Source organism: Recurvomyces mirabilis (assembly GCF_035927965.1).
Source record: "Recurvomyces mirabilis strain CCFEE 5264 chromosome Unknown scaffold_1, whole genome shotgun sequence".
In the NCBI taxonomy this organism is placed as follows: Eukaryota; Fungi; Ascomycota; class Dothideomycetes; order Mycosphaerellales; family Teratosphaeriaceae; genus Recurvomyces; species Recurvomyces mirabilis.
Window position 1 is genome coordinate 1,636,594 of NW_027041935.1, and position 17,563 is coordinate 1,654,156.

Sequence of the window (17,563 nt, forward strand, 5' to 3'; positions counted from 1 at the left end):
TTGACTAGGGTCACTCCTCCTAGTCGAGCGAAAGGAGGTCAAAGTCCGAGAGGATACGAGAGAATCTTAGTACCTCCCCCACCGCGCTGACCGATCTCGACGCTTACAGTATGTATGCGTGGCGCATGCTCACATGCCACAAAGCCCAGTCTAGGCAGAGAGCCTCAGGCCGTCTCTCCTTTCCACAATGCATTCTTGAGAAGATGCATATCTATGAGCCACGCTAAGCGTGCAGCTGAGCGGCAGTCGCGCTGAACCGATGGCTCCTGAAAAGTCCAATTACAAAGCTCTTGCGAACATCCTAAGCACCTATCCCGATATCTTGGCCGTCAAGCGATTCCGTGAGCTGCAGATCAGGAACCTGCTATTCTACCAAGCCGAACTCGCTCATCTCGAGCTTGAGTTGACCGATATCGAACAAAGAGATGCGCAAGCTGCAACAGTGGCTTCAGGGCTCGCCAATTCTAGATGGACGCCCTTGATGGCCCAAGTGCCAACAACAACCTCACCCAAGACGATGTCTTCTCTTTACTGCGAAAAGATGCTTCAGATTCGCAAGACACTGCAGAATTATAGTGAGTGACCCTCAAGGTATCCGCTACGCTCGACGTATCTCATTCTTGGAAAGACAACGCTGTGGAGCAGTACAAGCGGCTCAACGAGATTGGAAGTCCTAAACGCAGTGACATGAGAGCTGTCTGCGACTGGCTCAATTCAATGAATGGAGGTGCTTCCTTCCTCACGGGTGATGTTGAAGACGTCTGGACTACTCGGAACGCTGCTCGAGACATAATCCCTCGGAGTCCAGAAGACTTCTACGGCTTCGAGGAAGATCACGGTATTGCGTTTCGCATCGGAAGATTCATCGCCTGGTTACAGCGACTCTTCTCCTTTGGCATCACTGAGCGACAACCACATCACATTGATACGTCTGGCTCTGGTGGCCTGGGTCAGATATTGTCTACGATCATTGCAAGCGTACTTCCTGTCATACCCATTGTCGTATGCTATTTTGTCAAGCAACTCCTGCTCCGCATCGGCCTGATACTTGTTTTTACAGCAGCTTTTGCGGCATTACTGGTGGTGGGGTTGCAGTTGAGTCCAGATACTTCACTCGGTATCACGACGGCGCAAGTGTTCGCCCGACGATGCAAAATGTTACATCTTGCTGACTGTACAACAGAATTGCTGCTATTCAAGTTGTCTACGTTGGCGCGACAGCGAATACGACAAGTAGTTGAAACTCATTAGTCAACTCGCGGCCGGTAGTATCAATGGCCCGATAGCTTGGGCCGATGACGAGTACCCAGGCCACTACCACCCTGATCGTGTACTGGCGAAGAAGGACGGAAAAGCTATTCCACTTTCCACAAAGGATAGCGCAGCAGTACTGATGGGCTTTGGTCTCGTTGTTGAATAAGTGACTATCCGCAGTCTAGCCAGGCCTAGGTAGGAAGACAGTGTATATAACGTACTGTACTTCAGCTATACTTGGTGCCACGTCATACATAGTTGTACTACCGTAGAGCTACTACCGCCCACTACCTACCTACTAAGGACGTTGTAAGTTGTTAAGTTGGACGTAAGCCAGAGATCCGAGCCATACGATGTACAAGAAGAGCAAAATGGCAAAATGGCAAAACATACGACAGCAGGCATTCGCATATGGTCACCCACTATACTACTACTCTGCCGGTCGATAATTTAAGTACAGGAGAGCGGACGGGATCCTCTGTTCTTCATCGCCTATGGTCGTATGTGCTTGGAGTGGAAGTAATTTGTGTATAACATGGTCACAAAGGTCCCATCGGAGCGTGGTCGACGAGACCCCAACGCAGGCTGCACAAGCGAGCAATAAACGCATGAGACTCGTCAAATAGTATATGTTCGAAGTAGAAATGTAGAGAGGACTGTGAAGGTAGTGTCGCCGACATTAACTCAAGAAATGAGAAAAAAACCAGAACCAAGACCATTCTATCCCGAAACGCCATGCTATGCTATCAAAATTACCCAAGCCGAGTGGTGACTTTTCCTACTTCGAAAACAAATCTCTTGTGCTGTGGTCTCCAGTCTCACCAACAATGCTAAACAAACCACCTCCCAAGTGGGTATCTTAATCCAATACACCTTCGCCAAGCAATACTAAGATGGCATGCAAATATTGGCCGTTTTGTATCGTTATCACACTCTTCTTCTCACGCTCATCCGTTGAGGGTCAGATCCTCAACATCACCATGAAGAGACTCAGCTGAGTAGTCGCGCACAAATGTATGCCCGTTCTGGTAATGTGGTGGCGAAGCAGGAACATCCTCATAGGCCGGCGGCATTTCATCGTCCCAGCTGATTCCCATCCCGGCACGATCAGTAACGTTCAGGTTGAATTGCGTCCTCAATACTCTTGCCGCACCTGTAGGTGTGGCTTGAGTAGGCTTCTTGTTCGGGGCCCATTCTTCTGCAATCACCAATTCCATGACCAGCACGTGCGAGATCTTCAATCCGTTGGGAGCCTCGACATCACACTGCGGCATATGGCCACTCTCGATAGCCGCCACGAACTCACCTTCGATCTGTCCATCGTCAAAGTCCGTCTTCCAGCCCGCCTTCATTTCTTGCGAGCCCACATCGCGATCCTTCTGGTGCGCGAGACCCTTGCCCTCGCCACCGACTTTGGCGGCGTGCTTGGTGCATGCGGGAGAGATCATCGTCTCCTTCTCCTCGATCCGCCAGGTTAGCTTGCGGAGGCGCCAGCGGGTTTGTGTGTCCTCGCGTTTGCTCGTGATGCCGGTCATGCGGCACTGCACCGGGAAATCTCCAAGAGGGTGGACCACGCTGGGGAGTGTGACGTGGAGTGTCAGATTGGTTGGCGGAAAGATGCGGACGCTGTTCTTGTCGTTGCCGGGTCGGAGGGCACGCCTGACTACTAGCTCACGGCGAAACTCAGTCTCGAGGCCATCGCTTGACTTTGCTCGCACGTGCAACGAGTAGTCCAGGCTGCCGATCTGACCGTGTGTCGTGGCCGGGATGTGGCCGGGGATCAGATGCGAGAACGGCAGCTGCTGCATCCCCTGCTCGGCGACGCAAATCATTGGCTTCTTGATAAAGTTCCACTCGTACAAATCGCTCACTTGCTGCATGCATTCGCGACATCGGTCCTGTACGGGTTGTTTCGTGGTGGTGGTGCATTCCAGATACATGACAATGCTCTCCATGATCACATCACCTGCCAAGGGTGTGATTTGTAGCTGGCCTGAAATGAGTGCTCCACTGGATTCCTGCGCGGTGCCCATCATGAGGATGGGAGGTGATTCCATGGTCATGTTCAGCTTCACAGGCTTAGATGAGGTTGGTTTCGGTGCAACATCAACAGCTCGTTTGTTAGACGAGGATCTGTCTTTGCTCTTCTTGTCGCTGGTTTTCTTGCCGAGCGCAGCAAGCGCCGGTCGCTTGATGTGATCCATGCTCGGTCGTCGTAATGTTGTAATACTAATGCCACTGCTGTCCTTCAAATCTGTTTGCTGTTGTTGCTGTGGAATGCGCCTCAAGTCGATGCCGAATAATTTGGTGGGCATGTCGACGAAATGAGACAACCGCGACCAGTCACGTCACTCTTCCACCAGTCTTCGGATCCTTCTGCAGCTGACGATCTGGGGTGCAGACGCCTGCCTACGGTTGGCGCCGCTGCTGTTCAATTCAAGATGTTGTAATGATTCTTTCAAGGCCTCTCTGAACTTGCTGGATGTTAAAAGCGACACAAGGCATCTTTCACTTGGATATCAAGAAGAGGAATCAGAAGTGAACGAAAGAGTCAGCGGTGATGCGAGCGGAGGCTGCGAGCACGTTCTTCTGCAGAGGGTTTACTATTACTCGATCAAAACTCTCTTTGGGTAGAAGTTCACCAAGAAAGCATCACATGCAGCTGCTAGCCTCGGATCGTCTGTGGCCAATGCAGACGATCCCGCCGCCTGCAAGAAATCTTCGCTGACTACGCCGTGTGTGCCCTGCTCCGTCGCTAAGACTCTAGCGGCATGCATATCCTGCAGCTCCACCGCCGTGTTTGGAACGTGCGACTGCTTTCAGCTGGTTGTGGTTCACCTGGTCCTTGGACATGAGCGAACTTGCCAGCAAGACATGACGATGACTCTTGACGACCGCATAACGCAGGGCGTCAGGCCAGCAGGGTCGGAAGTCTGTCGCGGTACGTAGTCCTACCGGGCACACCGCCTGGGCACCTTGCTCATACTTCACCATCAACACGTCTCGCCCCGTCCATACACGAGGCTCCATAGCAAGGACAATTGCATCTCGCCCGGCTGAGGGGCATGTTACACCCCGCAATGTGGCGTCTGGCCAAGTAGCAGAGCCGCCAAACACGAGCTATAGCACTGCGTTTTAATTGCGCATCTCCGTCCTCCGTGACGAGACGGCGCATCTGTCGCATGCCGGCGAGGGCTATCGAGCATCATATTCGCTGTATGAGACACCTTTACGCAAGTCGATTGCGTTCATATATTGGATGCGTCTCGGCATTGTACTTTTCGGTACATCGATGAGCAGCTGACTTTTGACCCATTCGCCGCGGTGGATCGCTGTATGCTTGGCACGCAAAAATCTCTGTCGGCCATCTCCGATCTGGCTAGGACTCCGTTCCATTCTTCCACGTGTTCCGCTCGAGAAGCGGGTCTGGTAGCTCGTGGCCAGTGCCAAGGATAGCACTCGGCATGACTTCACGTAACAAGAACCACAATATCACATTTTCGAATGTCCACATGCCGGTACCTGAATATAGATACTGGCAGAGACGAATATGGAGTCTTTTCATGCTACACAACATAGGCGAACCTCTTCCAACCCACCCGGATCTATACTTCAACAATACTCACTCCACACGCCAGGCATGCGTCTATGTTGACTTCTTCTAAGTCGTGTTTGCGACGTGGTCCAGATGATAGATCTCGCAATGGTAAACATCTGCGGCGCAATTTTTGAATATCAGGATCTTCTCGGTTGCAGCTCTTCTTGTGCTTGCTCATCGCCCTCGAACCATTCACGTGCAGTCTTGGCCATATGGAGACATTCGATCCAAGGTTGCGAAATTCTACCATTCCTTTGTTGATACCTATGCAGATTAGGACCTCGTCTCTCGTTCATGCATGCTTTTGAGGACACTGTCCTGGAAATCAGATTTCGAACGGACAATGCGTGGCGATGTTTGGTGCCATAACGCAATATGCTCTGTCACGATATATCACTAGAACCAAAGATGCGAGACCCGTTGGTAACAGACGGCTCTTGCGTCACATTGCTGCCTCCATTTCGAAGAATCGGCACACCATACCGTCGCGGCTGCAAACTGACCACATCGTTCGCGAAGTCCGCATATCGATCTAGAATATCTGTATATTCCACAGCTCGCTGGAAGAAGAACGAGAAGTGTGACGCCAGAGCACGGGTTTCTACAGCGATGTGCTTACCGATGCGCTTCGGCAGATTCACCGTCAACCACTCCTCGTCACAGAGATCCGCACCGATTGGCAAATGTGACAAGACCTCGTTACTGTCGATAGCCACGAAGTTGATTGAAAGCCGCCGGTAATCTGTGGTCCAAATGTCTGTCATGTTGTTGTAGTATATGCTAGTCGTACCATGAAGCAGCTGCTCAAGCAGAGACATATGGCTTTGCGCTGCCACGGACCAAGAGGTGCAGCCTGGGCCCCATGTATCGTACACAAGGTCACGAATTGGCGTACGTTCAATATCTCGAGCCTCTGATAGTCGAAGCCAGATTGGCGACAGACCTGTAGTTGGAAGAGCTGCATCGATGCTATAATTGCTAGGCCCTTTCCAACCGGGATAGTGCGTATGTCGCCACCTCGTCGCACTCTGATCTCGGACCCGTCCTTGCTCCAAGAAGGCAGTTGCAGAAGACGAATTGTGCGCGGGCAAGTACGGGAAGTAAGCATCATTATCGTACTGGACCTTGCTCATCAATGGACTGCTGATGATATTGGCGGACAAGGCCAAGTATTCCGGATGATGGAACTTTCGATAGACGAGACGTGGTATCGTATCATCGGCAATAAACACCAGATCGTCATCGATCTTGACATAGATGGCGTCGCGCTCGAGCAGCTCCCAATTCGCCGAGAACTTATCCTCCTTTGCTCTTAAGGGATCGATGTCCAGAAGCTTGTAGCGTGGGTTGGATGCCGCAAGTGTGCGGAGGTATGCAAGGTCATCTTCGTTGTCGGTGTCTTGCACGAAGTGGACCTCGTCCACCCAACCGCCTTGCTCGGGGAGATTGCGTTGAAGATAGCAGTGCAAGGTACGGACTCGATCAGCTCGGCCGTAGAAGATCAGTGCAATCACTCGTAATCCGGAAGGTTTCTCGAAGGCTATAGTCGCATCCGGTGGTACTGGATGTGTGATGTCAATCGTCTGGCTATTTGCGATATCGATAGTGATATGGTCGGGTAATGAAGAGTATTTGTAAGCCGGCCAGGTCAGCAACAGGAGAATAGTGATGCCTGAGAAGACTATGGCGCGAATAGCCTTGGGAGTCAACATGAATCGGGAAGGCATTGGGACGACTACAGTACTGCTTAGCAATGAGCGGGCTTGTCTACGCAGGTCAGAGCATGTTGTCGACGTAGGAATCGACTGTTCACCAGTGAACACATACTGTCACAAGGGGCGTGACTTTGCAGCTAAGAGAGTAAGAGCTGCAGGATGACTTGAGCGAGTGAATGGATTTAGCCTCGTGTGACGCGGCAAGCCTAGCCCGCCACTCTCATCTAATCATGACTCCCGGAGAGATCATAAGTGGCCATCAGGAGTGGCCACGGCGTTCGTACAAGTGGTTGATGTCTCAACCACAAGCTTCGTACGCCAGACTTCTTTAGCCAAAGCCCAGGCTGATTTGCTAGGAAGGCCGCTCGAGAAACGCCAAAATCAGCACCAGTGACAGCGATCCTACGTGGGGTCTGGGTGTACGCAGTGGATCGGAAGCTTCATCGATATTATTTATCAGCCACTGTACTGGACGAGTCAATCTTCTATACATTTGATCAACGTGTCAGCCGTATAGGTTCAGCCGAAACAGTCCTGGCGGTGGAAATATACGCCATATTCGTGCGTGGCACTCGTCCCGCACGAGCAGTTGAAGCCCAGCTGCACGACTGTATCGAAGTGGTATTCTCGGCTGGGATGTGGCGTCTTTCGGGACAGTCGTGACACCACGGTGGAGAGAACAAAGAAGCCCCAATGCACCAGGATATTTATCACATTGACCAGCTCACCATCATCGACCCGCCATTGTTTCCGAGGAAATGCTGTAGCAAGCTGGAAGCCACCCAACGATTCGTGCCCACTTGCTTCGGAGGAAGTGAAACAGAATCTTCAAGCCTCTCAGCTCAACAACTCCCGAATATCCTCAATCCTCTGCGCCTTCTTCTCCTCATCACTCATCATACCCAGAGAACTCGCACTGCACACACAAAGACAACAGTCAGCGAAAGCCACAACATCAATCACATCTTATCTCGTCTCATCGTGACAAGGTGTGGAAAAAGGGACGACTCACATGAACTTCTTCCGCTCCTGCACCTTAAGCATCTTCTCCTCAATACTCCCCCCAACCACAAACCTTACCACCTCCACCGCCTCCGTCTGACCCATCCTGTGCACTCGATCGATCGCTTGCGCCTCCACGGCAAAACTCCACCACGGATCCATCATGAACACTCTCCTCGCACAAGTCAAATTCAAACCCACGCCCCCCGCCCTCAAACTCAAGAAGAGGATGGTGAATTGTGTGCGGGAGGCGAATTCGGTGAGGACCCGCGCACGTTCTTTTTGGGACATGGAGCCGTCGAAGCGCAGCCAGGAGATGTTTGCTGACGTGAGGGCGGGGGCAAGGAGGTCGAGGAAGGAGGTGAATTGGCTGAAGACGACGGTTTTGGTATTGGGTTCGGCTTTGCGGATGCGTTTTAGGGAGGCGAGGAGGGCGGCGACTTTGGCGGAGGAGAGCTGGTTTACTCGGCGGAGGGAAATTCGAGGGGTCTTGGTGGCGGATTTCGTGCTTGTTCGCTGGGTATTGCCGTATAGCTCTTCATCCTCATCCAAGTCAAACGCTGAAGTCAGAGCGTTAGTGGCGCTACCATCTTGTTCCTCTTCCTCCTCATCCTCGTGTCGGATCACCTCAAACACATCTCTAGCATTAATCGGTTCCCGACAATTGAAACATCTCGGCAGCTCACCTTTGCCGCTCTGATGCTCAATATAATCCATCAGACACTTCTTGCACGCCGAATGCCAACAGCCCGTCACAGCCTGCTCTTCCATAGGCTCTTCGGAGCAGATCGGACATTCCATCTCCGCCTCCTCCTGGATCTGCCTAAGGACGTGAGCGCCGAATTTCGAAGCGTCTTGTTCGCCTTCGTCAGCTTGGAAGCGCTCGATTAGGGATGTCAGGTCCATGTCGTCACCGAGACCGTTGGCGATGTCTGCGGCTTCTTCTGCGGCTTCTTCTTCTGCTAGGATGGTCTTGTTGCGGGTTAGGATCGGGTGGCAGCACGATTGTCTCAGCCGCAGAATCTGGGCGAAGATGGTGGTGTAGCTCTTCATAAGCGTGCCCGCCTCGACATTCGAGTTGAAAGCGCGTTTCGCACGGGCATAGATGTGATCGTAGACTTCGCGCTCTGGTGTGCTGAGCTCGATTTTTTCGACCTTGATCGTCTTGGGTAGCAGTGGTACGAGCGCTTCACCATCTGGTGTCTTCATGTCCTTTGTCCGGCGGAGCACGATTGGTTCGAGAACAGTTTGTACCACGTCCAAGGCACGCACGAAATCACCCTTCTCGAATGGCGCAGTGATGAATGTTTTCCAGAAGCTGAAGTTGGACCATGGCTCGACACGTAAGAAGCGTACCAAACTGAACAGGTCTTCTAGACGATTGACAATGGGAGTACCGGTCAGTACCCATCTATGCTTTGCTGCGATCTCGTAGCAAGCTTTGGCTGTTTTAGACTGGCGGTTCTTGACCATATGTGCTTCGTCTAGAATTATGCGCCAGTAGTCCAGACTGAATAGTCCACCATGACTGCCACGATTGCCACCCATCGCCGCGACACTGTTGAACTCGCTGAGCACCACCCCGTAGGAGGTGATAATGACGTTGGGCGCAGTAGCAGCGTTGGCCTCACAGCACAGTGTCTGTAGATTGACGCTCTTCTCGCTGCCATAGTACACCAGCACCTTCAGTGTGCCAGCTTTCGAGGCCTTCTCTGCTTCGCTGGCCCACTGCGCCAGTAGGGACATGGGTGCTACCACCAGAGTCGTCGCGGGCGCTCGTTCCACGTTGGCGCTGCTCTTCGGCAATCGTGGCAGGCTGTTAACAGAGTCCATGTTCCCGCTGTCAATCGCTGCCTGCTGTTCGGGAGAAGTATGACTGTGGATGAGCGAGAGCATCTCTATAGTTTTCCCTAATCCCATCTCATCTGCAAGCACACCTCCAAGACAAGTCTGCTCCTGCACAGGAAAGTCCAGACTCATCTCTCCAGAGTAAGGATTGACATAGAAACAGTGCTGGCCAGTGACACTCGGTAAGTCTCTGTCCTCAGCATCCTTCGCAGGCCAGAGATACTCTTCCCAGAGTGGATGCATCGACTGCTGTTTCTCCTCATCCTTCTGCGAGGTCTCCTTGTTCAACATCCAGTGCAAAGCCTGCTTCTGGTACTTCCTCAGATCCATGACAAAAGTATCAGCAGGTTGTGCTTCTGGTGTGTTGAAGTCGAAGGACTGTGCTTTCTTGTAGAGACTGTCCAGCTGGTCCTGCTCGAGCTCTTCACCCTCTTCAGCGGCATCTTCAGAAGGTGGAGAAGAGCCTCCATTCTCCTGTGGTGAGCTGGGCTTGGACTTCTTCGCGGACTCGGACTGATCGTATTGCTCGGCTACTTCGGCCGCCTGTAATATACCTTCTCGCTTGTGCCGTGCCGTTGTCTCGTTGACCTTGCTAGGCTGGAGGTTGATCTCACTGAATAGCTTGACCAGACCAATTTGACGTAACCTCAGATCACGCTCATCCTGGGTCTCCTTTGCCTCGAATATGCCAGTTTCACGGTTGTTCTCCAGAGGCTTGATAAAATTGCTCGCCTCGAATGCCTGCTTCAATAAGTAACATCGAAGCTGGATGTAGACAGTATCATTCGTCCGTATCCGCTCTGGAGCAAATACGCAGTGACCCTCGAAAGAACACACTTTCTGATCGATGAGCGAGCTGATCCAGTTGGCTGTGTCCTTCTCAAGCCGCCCGATCTCCTCACCTCTTGCATTGGTGAAGCGAACGATGACATCCTGCGTCTTCCTGAACGTCTGCTTAACTTTGCCACCTCTGCCTAGCTTCTGCGGCATGTTCTGCTTTGTTCGCTCAATCTTTACAACATCGTTCGGTCGGAGGAGATTATTACCACTTCTCGTCGTCCAACCCGCAACGCCAAGAGCACCAATGTATCGCTTCTTGGGCATAGCGTCCAGTGCTGGAGGCTTTGGTGGTGGCGAGCTTGGCTTTGATGAAGTGGCATGATTCGAGGTCGTGCCTGCTGCAGCATTGCTAGGCTCTTTCCGGAAGGCTATTGGTTGCTGGCCAGAATGACTTGAGACGACAGGCCGCTTCTGAGGTGAAGGTGTCTTCCATGAGCCGTCGAGATATGCGTTGACGGCCTGCTCAAGGTCGGTGCCGAATCGTCCTTGTAGACTGCGTATGGTCGAGTCTGGTACTTCACAGCCTGCTACAGCCCTCAGTGTGTCGGCGTCGAATGATCCCAGTAGTTGCTGCTCAGTGTGGGCATTGAAGCTATTCGTCTCCGGTATGACCTCGTCTGGTAGGGTAGGCTCGGTCGGGAGGGTGGTGTCTTGGACCGGAGCCTCTTCTTCCACAAAGAAGCGTCTCTTCTTGTGTGGTCTCTCCTGTATGTCCGTCATCTTCACCGCAGCCACCTCAGCCAAACATAAGCGATGTTCTTCTAGAGTCAAGCGAGACGCGTACAGGCGCGTCAAAAGTTAGAGTGCCTTCCCAATGCGGGGTGATGTCACGGACTCCCGAATATTTGTGATCGTCGACGACATCAAAGGTCATATTCATATCCATTCTAAAGCATCGAACAAGTCAGTCCTTACCACAATAAACGCTCCCTCGTGAAAGGCATAGACGTTGTTGCTTTCCCAGTAGCATTCACTCACAGACAAGGCAAGAGCCACACTCCTCCCACGGCAATGACGACCCAGAGCTGGACACGAAATGCATACACTCGAGCCAACACCCTCCTCAACACTATCCGACCACGAAAGATGATCTGGATATGCCAACAATGTCGCCACCAATCCACCGACACCGTCGCCCAACCAGCATCAACCACAGTATCAGGCGAAGAACTCTCCCGCTCAAGAAGATACTGCATGGACATGCTACGCAAATACGACACCCCCTCGTCCCTCCTCCTCCCCTACATTCCCTCCCACGCCCGAGACGCCTATATTGCCCTCCGCGCCTTCAATATCGAAGTCGCTCGCACAGCCGACACGACCTCCACGCCCACAATAGGTGCGATGCGACTCCAGTTTCAACGGGACGCCATTACGAAATCCCTAGCCGGCTCGCCACCAAAACAACCGATTGCGATTTTACTAGCGAAAGCTGCAGAGGATATTGAGCGGAAGACAGATGGGAGAGGGAAGTGGAGTAAGAGTTGGTTTATGAGGATTATTGATACGAGGGAGAAGTACTTGAGTAATCCTCCTTACCCCGGTGTGGCGAGTCTGGAGAGCTATGCGGAGAATACCTACAGCACTCTACTCTATCTTACCCTCCAGGCTCTCCCCATGTCGAGCTTGACGGCCGATCATGTAGCGAGTCATATCGGTAAAGCGACAGGGATAGCTGCTGTCCTTCGTGGACTGCCTTTACTCGCTTTCCCAGGTCCCCCAAATACACATAGTAACCAAGGCCAATTCTCCGGCGATGTCGGAGCAACACGACAAGGCGCCGTCATGCTCCCACTAGACGTAATGGCCGAGTCCGGAGTCCGAGAGGAAGACGTCTTACGAAACGGCGCCGAAGCCCAAGGTCTCCGTGACGCAGTCTTCGTCGTCGCCACCCGTGCAAACGACCACCTCATCACAGCCCGACAGATGTTGTCCCAGGTCCGGGCGGGGAAGGACGCGGATCATGAGTATGAGCATGGCAATGAGGAGGAGCACGTTTATTTGCCGAGTAAAGGTCGTAAAGCTGAGACGCAGGCGCAGGAGGTGGAGAGGGCGTTTGGGGCTTTCATGCCGGCTGTCGCGACGCAGATGTGGTTGGGGAGGTTGGAGAGGGCGGATTTTGATGTTTTTGGGGCGAAGTTGAGGGTGACGGATTGGAGGTTGCCGTTTAGTGCTTTTTGGGCGTGGCAGAGGCGGAGGATTTGAGATGGAGCTTCAGGCCGTTATGAGTTGTTCGAGAAACACATTTCTGTTTGGTCAGGAGATCGAGGTAGCGCGTGCTGGAGCCTGCGTCATGCCCAAGCCCTGCAATTGGAAGCATGCCGTGACTGACTTGCCGACTGCGAGCATTTCCCTCAGCTCGCCAAATTGATACTGCACGAGTTGCTCGGTGTAGGCTTCAGTGGTCGCTCAGCAGACTTGTCGAGCCCAGGCTACATCCGACGATGGCAAATCGGAAGAGAGTAAGATCTTTCGCGGATCTTGCACAGATACGTTGAGTGGTTGCAAACAGCTATAAAGACGATTTTGGACTGGATGGTGGCATGATGGCAAGGAGTGGGCGAATGGCATGGGGAAGCGAATTCTCCGACGATTACGAATGGCTCAGAGACGTTCGCCAGCCCATCAACATATTCCCTGGTATATTGGTTCGGGAAAAGTTGTGAGTAGTGACTTTGGTCAAGGCTTGTAAAAGAGCTGAGGGCGCGACAATCGCCAAGACGACACGACTTCTCCGACCATTCCTCACGTCTTCTCGCTATATGCAAGGCGTACTGCTATCAGATCCCTCCGCAACCAGTTTCCCGACGATATGCTACAGATCTATCTCTGCTATCCGTGGCTCACCAAAGGCCCACTGTAAGCTCGCCAAAACTCCATACCTTCGATTTGCGCTTCCGTCATCATCGACCATCATCGACCCGGTGTCCAATTGAGATAGGCTGGGAGCGCTTCGTGTCGCCTCAAGCCTGTTCGTTGGTGTCGGGAGGTTCGTTGAGACATTCAAGCTGCTTGCTGCTGCTGCTCCGGAAATAGAACATCCGCAATCCGCTGGAACCACAGCTCAATCGGGTGTTTGCGGTCGATGTCCGCTTGGAACGCTTGCGTGCATCTGTTAAGAATCTGCGAATCAAACCAATCATCACCCACCTCGTCATAATCTTCGCCTCGGCGCAATCTATTCAAGACTCCGTATGCTCGAGAAAACCATAGTCGCCTGCCTCTCGCCACACCAATGGCGATCGGGCCTTCATAATGTATGGTGACCCCTCGATCTTGTGATTCGACAAGACTTACACGACAGTGCATGGCGGACCGAAAGTGAATGTTCCCAAGACCCGAGAGACCGTGGCGATGCGCGTGGCGCTGGAAGATTTGCCAGAGGTCTGTGAAGTTCTGCCACTGATCTGAGGGCTCGGTGAACATTGCATAGCCCAGGTTCAACGTCACCGTGATAAGCCGGCGAGTCCTTCTCCTCCCTCTGCCAGACAACCATTTGTCTAACAGGTTTACCTTCCGCAAGATCATACTGTCTTGCTTCTTCAGGAAATTTGCCGAATCATGCTCAGGAACTCTAGCACATAGCGCGTCCACTTGAATCGCAAAATGCCAGGTTCCATAGAACATTGGTAATGCCTCCTGTCGCATCTCTCGAAACAGCATTGTGATGGCCAATCTGTCCTGGATCTCTTTGTACTCCACGATGTGCATCGAGTCCTGATACATGCAGACTGGCCGTGACTTCAAGCGAAGGAAGAGGCGTATCGTGCGCTTTGGACCAAAGACCAAGTCCTAGACTGGGTTGCGAAGCTCCGGCGGCAGTCTGCTCAGGGTCGAGTTCTCAATGACGATTGAGATACTTTTGGTTTGTGTCGATAACTTGGGGACATGAAAGGTTGAAACAAACACCGAGTACAGGCAATATTTCTGAAGCTGAAGCTTTCTTCAGCGCTAGTGATACAATGATTGAAAGTGGCAGGTGCGTTCACTCATGCACGTGCGACTGACTAAATTCACTCACTGAACCGGACCAACCACGACGCCTTTAGTCACCACTCAACACGATCAGCTTTCAGTAACATCTACCCAAGATCGTGGACAACTTGCCGATTTCCAAGCTTCCGGCAGAACTCCGTAGCCACATCTATGAGCTCGTGCTCATTGATGCGGCCGTCAAAACTGTAAGAACAGGCCATCTCGCGCGACCTACAGCCTCAAGTGCCCATACAGGTCTCTTGAGAACATGCCGGAAATTCACGCGGATACTACACAGATGTTCTATAGCGGACGTCTGTCACCAAGGAGGGTTACTGTAAGCAGCGGTAGCGTACATGGAGCTGGCAGGCTGGGGATCTGCTTATGCTATGCCTCATGTCACACGGGACTGAGCACGATTACTGTGTTGTACTTACAGGCTGTTGTGATCGATCTTGGACCGGGGAATGGTACGACAACTGCAGGACGATGGGCCTCGGGGCCCAGCGAAGCTAGATTTGAGAAATGACTGTCTCGGGCATGGAAGTGAGCTATTGCCCAGAGGCTACAGACCTTGAAGACGTTCGACTGCTCCTGCGTGAGCATCGCCTTTCGTCTGGATCTTGCAAGCGCTTCGAGCGCCGCGCAGCAGCGATATCCCGAATTAGTCGATCAATCGATCAGTTAAGGATGCGAGTGGAGCTGCAAAATATCGACACGTCTGGCATGCCCGCAACTGTGCTGCAGACTGCGGGGACCGCGAAAACGAGATTCAAGGAAGCGTTGGAGGCTGTGGATCGCCGTGGCGTGCAACAGCCCTAGTAAGTCATGCCACGAGACAGCAGAGGCAAAATCTCGTCCACTTCTGCTATACAAGCTTTCCACTCATGGTAGGGACGTATTGACATGCGAGGACTCGGCCTGCTGAAGCTCACGTGGTGTAGGCGCCGGTAGGTTATTTTCATGGTTACGATTCGTTCTTCCTAGATATGGTCCCTGCACCCCTTGATAGTCATCGCGTCATTGGCTGACCCCACCGGCTCCGGAGGGTGAAAGCAATGCGTTCACCGCACCCTTGCGACATATGGCTGTACCCCGCAAAACCCACCCGGCGGCAACGACCAAACATACCGAAGTTCTCCACGAGCGACACTGGGGATGGCCTGGAATATGTCCGCATGCCTACACGCTAGTATACCGGTTGTGCTTGACGTGGTGTATAAGATCAGTCGTTGTCGCGCACAAATGGTGCGAGTCGTAGAACGTGCATCCACTTCCCAATATTGCTTTACTGCTTACCTGAATGACAGCCATGGCAGACAACGCGCCTAACAAGCACGACACCAACAAGAACTCTGTTGAAGAGGTCGACTTCGAGCACCTGATTTCCCAGGCTCGCGATGGAGACGAAGCTGATAGAGAATTGACCCTTCGCCAGGCCTTGAGGCAATACAAGGCGCCCGTGGCCTGGGCCATGTTTCTGTCCTTGTCTCTTGTCATGGAGGGATTTGACCTCGTCACGGTATGTCACTTCCTTCATACTTTCTCTCTACAGAACATGGTGTTAAGAGTCGCCCGCTTTACAGATCAACAGTTTCTATGGCCTCGAACAATTCCAGAATCGCTTCGGTGTCCCCAACCCAGCCAAACCGGGCACCAAGCTCATCTCGCCGGCATGGCAGTCTGGCCTGAGTAATTCTGCTCTGGTGGGACAGATAGCGGGTTTGGCCATCAACATGTGGGCACAAGATCGTTTTGGTAACCGGTCGACTATGATGTTCTTCTTGGTGTGGATGGCTCTCGCTATATTTATTCCATTCTTTGCGCCAAATCTCAGCGTCCTCGCTTTTGGTGAGGCTATGTGTGGTGTCTCCTGGGGTAAGCATTGATCTGATCTCTTACGTACCCAGCCCGCTGACTTGGAGTCTTCTAGGTGTTTTCCAGGTGAGTCAAAGTTCTCAGGAACATAGTACGCTTGTCTCATACTAACGCAACTTAGACCTTATCGACCACGTACGCCTGCGAAATTGTACCCACTGTCCTGCGCCCTTATGTTACTTCCTGGGTGTGTATGTGCTGGGGAACAGGCATCCTGCTGTCCTCCGGCGTTATTCGAGCGATTGTCACAGTCCCCGGGGATCTTGCTTGGCGCCTACCCTTCGCCCTACAGTGGGTTTGGCCTGTACCTCTCTTAATTGGCACATATTTCGCTCCCGAGTCGCCCTGGAGCGCCGTCCGACAAAGTAGGATGGATCTCGCCAGGAAGAGCTTGCACCGCCTCTTGCCAAAGTCGGCCGACAAAGAGCAGAAAGTTGAGGCGCAGCTGGGCTACATTCGCTACACTACTGAGCTCGAGCGTGCGGAGACCGAAGGTGCTCGTTTCATCGACTGCTTCAAGGGAACTAATTTACGCCGGACCGAAATCAACTGTATGGTCTGGGCCATTCAGATCCTTTGTGGTAACGCTCTGCTCAACTTCTCCGTCGTTTTCCTCGAGTCGGCTGGGTTCAGTTCCATTCAAGCTTTCGATATCAACATTGCTCTCTCGGCTTGCTACATCATCGGCGGTGTCATCTGCTGGTGTTTGTTTCCGCACTTCGGTCGCGCGACCATTTACATGTCTGGCAATCTGGGCATGATGATGCTCCTAGTCGTCATCGGAGGTCTGGCTTTTTCGAGCAGTCAACATGCGCAAGTGGCTATCGCGATCTTGTTCGTTGTAAGCACACTAATCAATTTGGTTTCCACTGGCCCAGCGTAGGTTTGCCAGACGACGTTATCGCTGCTCCTGACAATGCTGACACGGTGTTTCACAGTTGCTACCCAATCGTGGCAGAGACTCCTTCGGGACGATTGCGATACAAGACCATTGCCATCGGCCGTGTCGTGTACAACTTGACGGGTATCGTCCAGTCTTGTTTGACACCTCGGTAAGTCTTCGAGCCGGTATACTGAGCTGAGATCAGTGCTGATGATTGCAATAGAATGGTATCGCCAGTTGGATGGGGCTGGGGTGCGAAAACGGCCTTGTTCTACGCCGGCACGAATCTTCTTTGCAACATTTGGTGCTGGTTCAGACTGCCGGAGACGAAAGACCGAACTTTTGGCGAGATCGATCTCTTGTTTGAGAACAGGGTCCCTGCACGCAAGTTTGTGTCCACTTCGGTCGATCGTAAGTCTCAATCGATGCTATGTTGGAGGGTCGAATATAAGAGTGTTTCGCTGACACTTACACCTAGAATTCTCGGATCATGTTGCATCGACCGTTCTCGTGTCGGAGAAGGAACACATGACTGTCCGTATCGAGGAAGCATGATCGAAAAGTCGTTCT

The 17,563-nt window shown here is 52.5% G+C and overlaps 8 protein-coding genes across 8 annotated transcripts; 4 read left to right on the plus strand and 4 right to left on the minus strand.

Annotated features, from left to right (window-relative positions):
* Nucleotides 1–259: 259 nt before the first annotated feature.
* LTS14_000693 (uncharacterized protein) lies at nt 260–1,251 on the plus strand (the record flags this gene model as incomplete). The annotated part of the gene is made up of 2 exons (XM_064833405.1): nt 260–575; nt 629–1,251. The coding sequence occupies 2 exons, from the start codon at nt 260–262 to the stop codon at nt 1,249–1,251; spliced, it is 939 nt and encodes a 312-aa protein (XP_064699674.1).
* Nucleotides 1,252–2,201: 950 nt separating this feature from the next.
* LDB19 (Endocytosis regulator) lies at nt 2,202–3,569 on the minus strand (the record flags this gene model as incomplete). Its single annotated transcript, XM_064833406.1, has 1 exon — nt 2,202–3,569. One exon carries the CDS (start codon nt 3,567–3,569, stop codon nt 2,202–2,204), a length of 1,368 nt encoding a protein of 455 aa, XP_064699675.1.
* A 1,666-nt stretch (nt 3,570–5,235) lies between these two features.
* LTS14_000695 (uncharacterized protein) lies at nt 5,236–6,579 on the minus strand (the record flags this gene model as incomplete). The annotated part of the gene is made up of 1 exon (XM_064833407.1): nt 5,236–6,579. The coding sequence occupies one exon, from the start codon at nt 6,577–6,579 to the stop codon at nt 5,236–5,238; it is 1,344 nt and encodes a 447-aa protein (XP_064699676.1).
* An 825-nt stretch (nt 6,580–7,404) lies between these two features.
* Nucleotides 7,405–10,977, minus strand: RAD5 (DNA helicase rad5; the record flags this gene model as incomplete). Its single annotated transcript, XM_064833408.1, has 2 exons — nt 7,405–7,483; nt 7,580–10,977. 2 exons carry the CDS (start codon nt 10,975–10,977, stop codon nt 7,405–7,407), a joined length of 3,477 nt encoding a protein of 1,158 aa, XP_064699677.1.
* A 291-nt stretch (nt 10,978–11,268) lies between these two features.
* LTS14_000697 (uncharacterized protein) lies at nt 11,269–12,462 on the plus strand (the record flags this gene model as incomplete). Its single annotated transcript, XM_064833409.1, has 1 exon — nt 11,269–12,462. One exon carries the CDS (start codon nt 11,269–11,271, stop codon nt 12,460–12,462), a length of 1,194 nt encoding a protein of 397 aa, XP_064699678.1.
* A 798-nt stretch (nt 12,463–13,260) lies between these two features.
* Nucleotides 13,261–13,983, minus strand: LTS14_000698 (uncharacterized protein; the record flags this gene model as incomplete). Its single annotated transcript, XM_064833410.1, has 2 exons — nt 13,261–13,380; nt 13,408–13,983. The coding sequence occupies 2 exons, from the start codon at nt 13,981–13,983 to the stop codon at nt 13,261–13,263; spliced, it is 696 nt and encodes a 231-aa protein (XP_064699679.1).
* A 1,561-nt stretch (nt 13,984–15,544) lies between these two features.
* On the plus strand, nt 15,545–16,993 carry LTS14_000699 (uncharacterized protein; the record flags this gene model as incomplete). The annotated part of the gene is made up of 3 exons (XM_064833411.1): nt 15,545–15,754; nt 15,819–16,110; nt 16,320–16,993. The coding sequence occupies 3 exons, from the start codon at nt 15,545–15,547 to the stop codon at nt 16,991–16,993; spliced, it is 1,176 nt and encodes a 391-aa protein (XP_064699680.1).
* A 224-nt stretch (nt 16,994–17,217) lies between these two features.
* Nucleotides 17,218–17,548, plus strand: LTS14_000700 (uncharacterized protein; the record flags this gene model as incomplete). Its single annotated transcript, XM_064833412.1, has 2 exons — nt 17,218–17,404; nt 17,472–17,548. 2 exons carry the CDS (start codon nt 17,218–17,220, stop codon nt 17,546–17,548), a joined length of 264 nt encoding a protein of 87 aa, XP_064699681.1.
* Nucleotides 17,549–17,563: the final 15 nt, after the last annotated feature.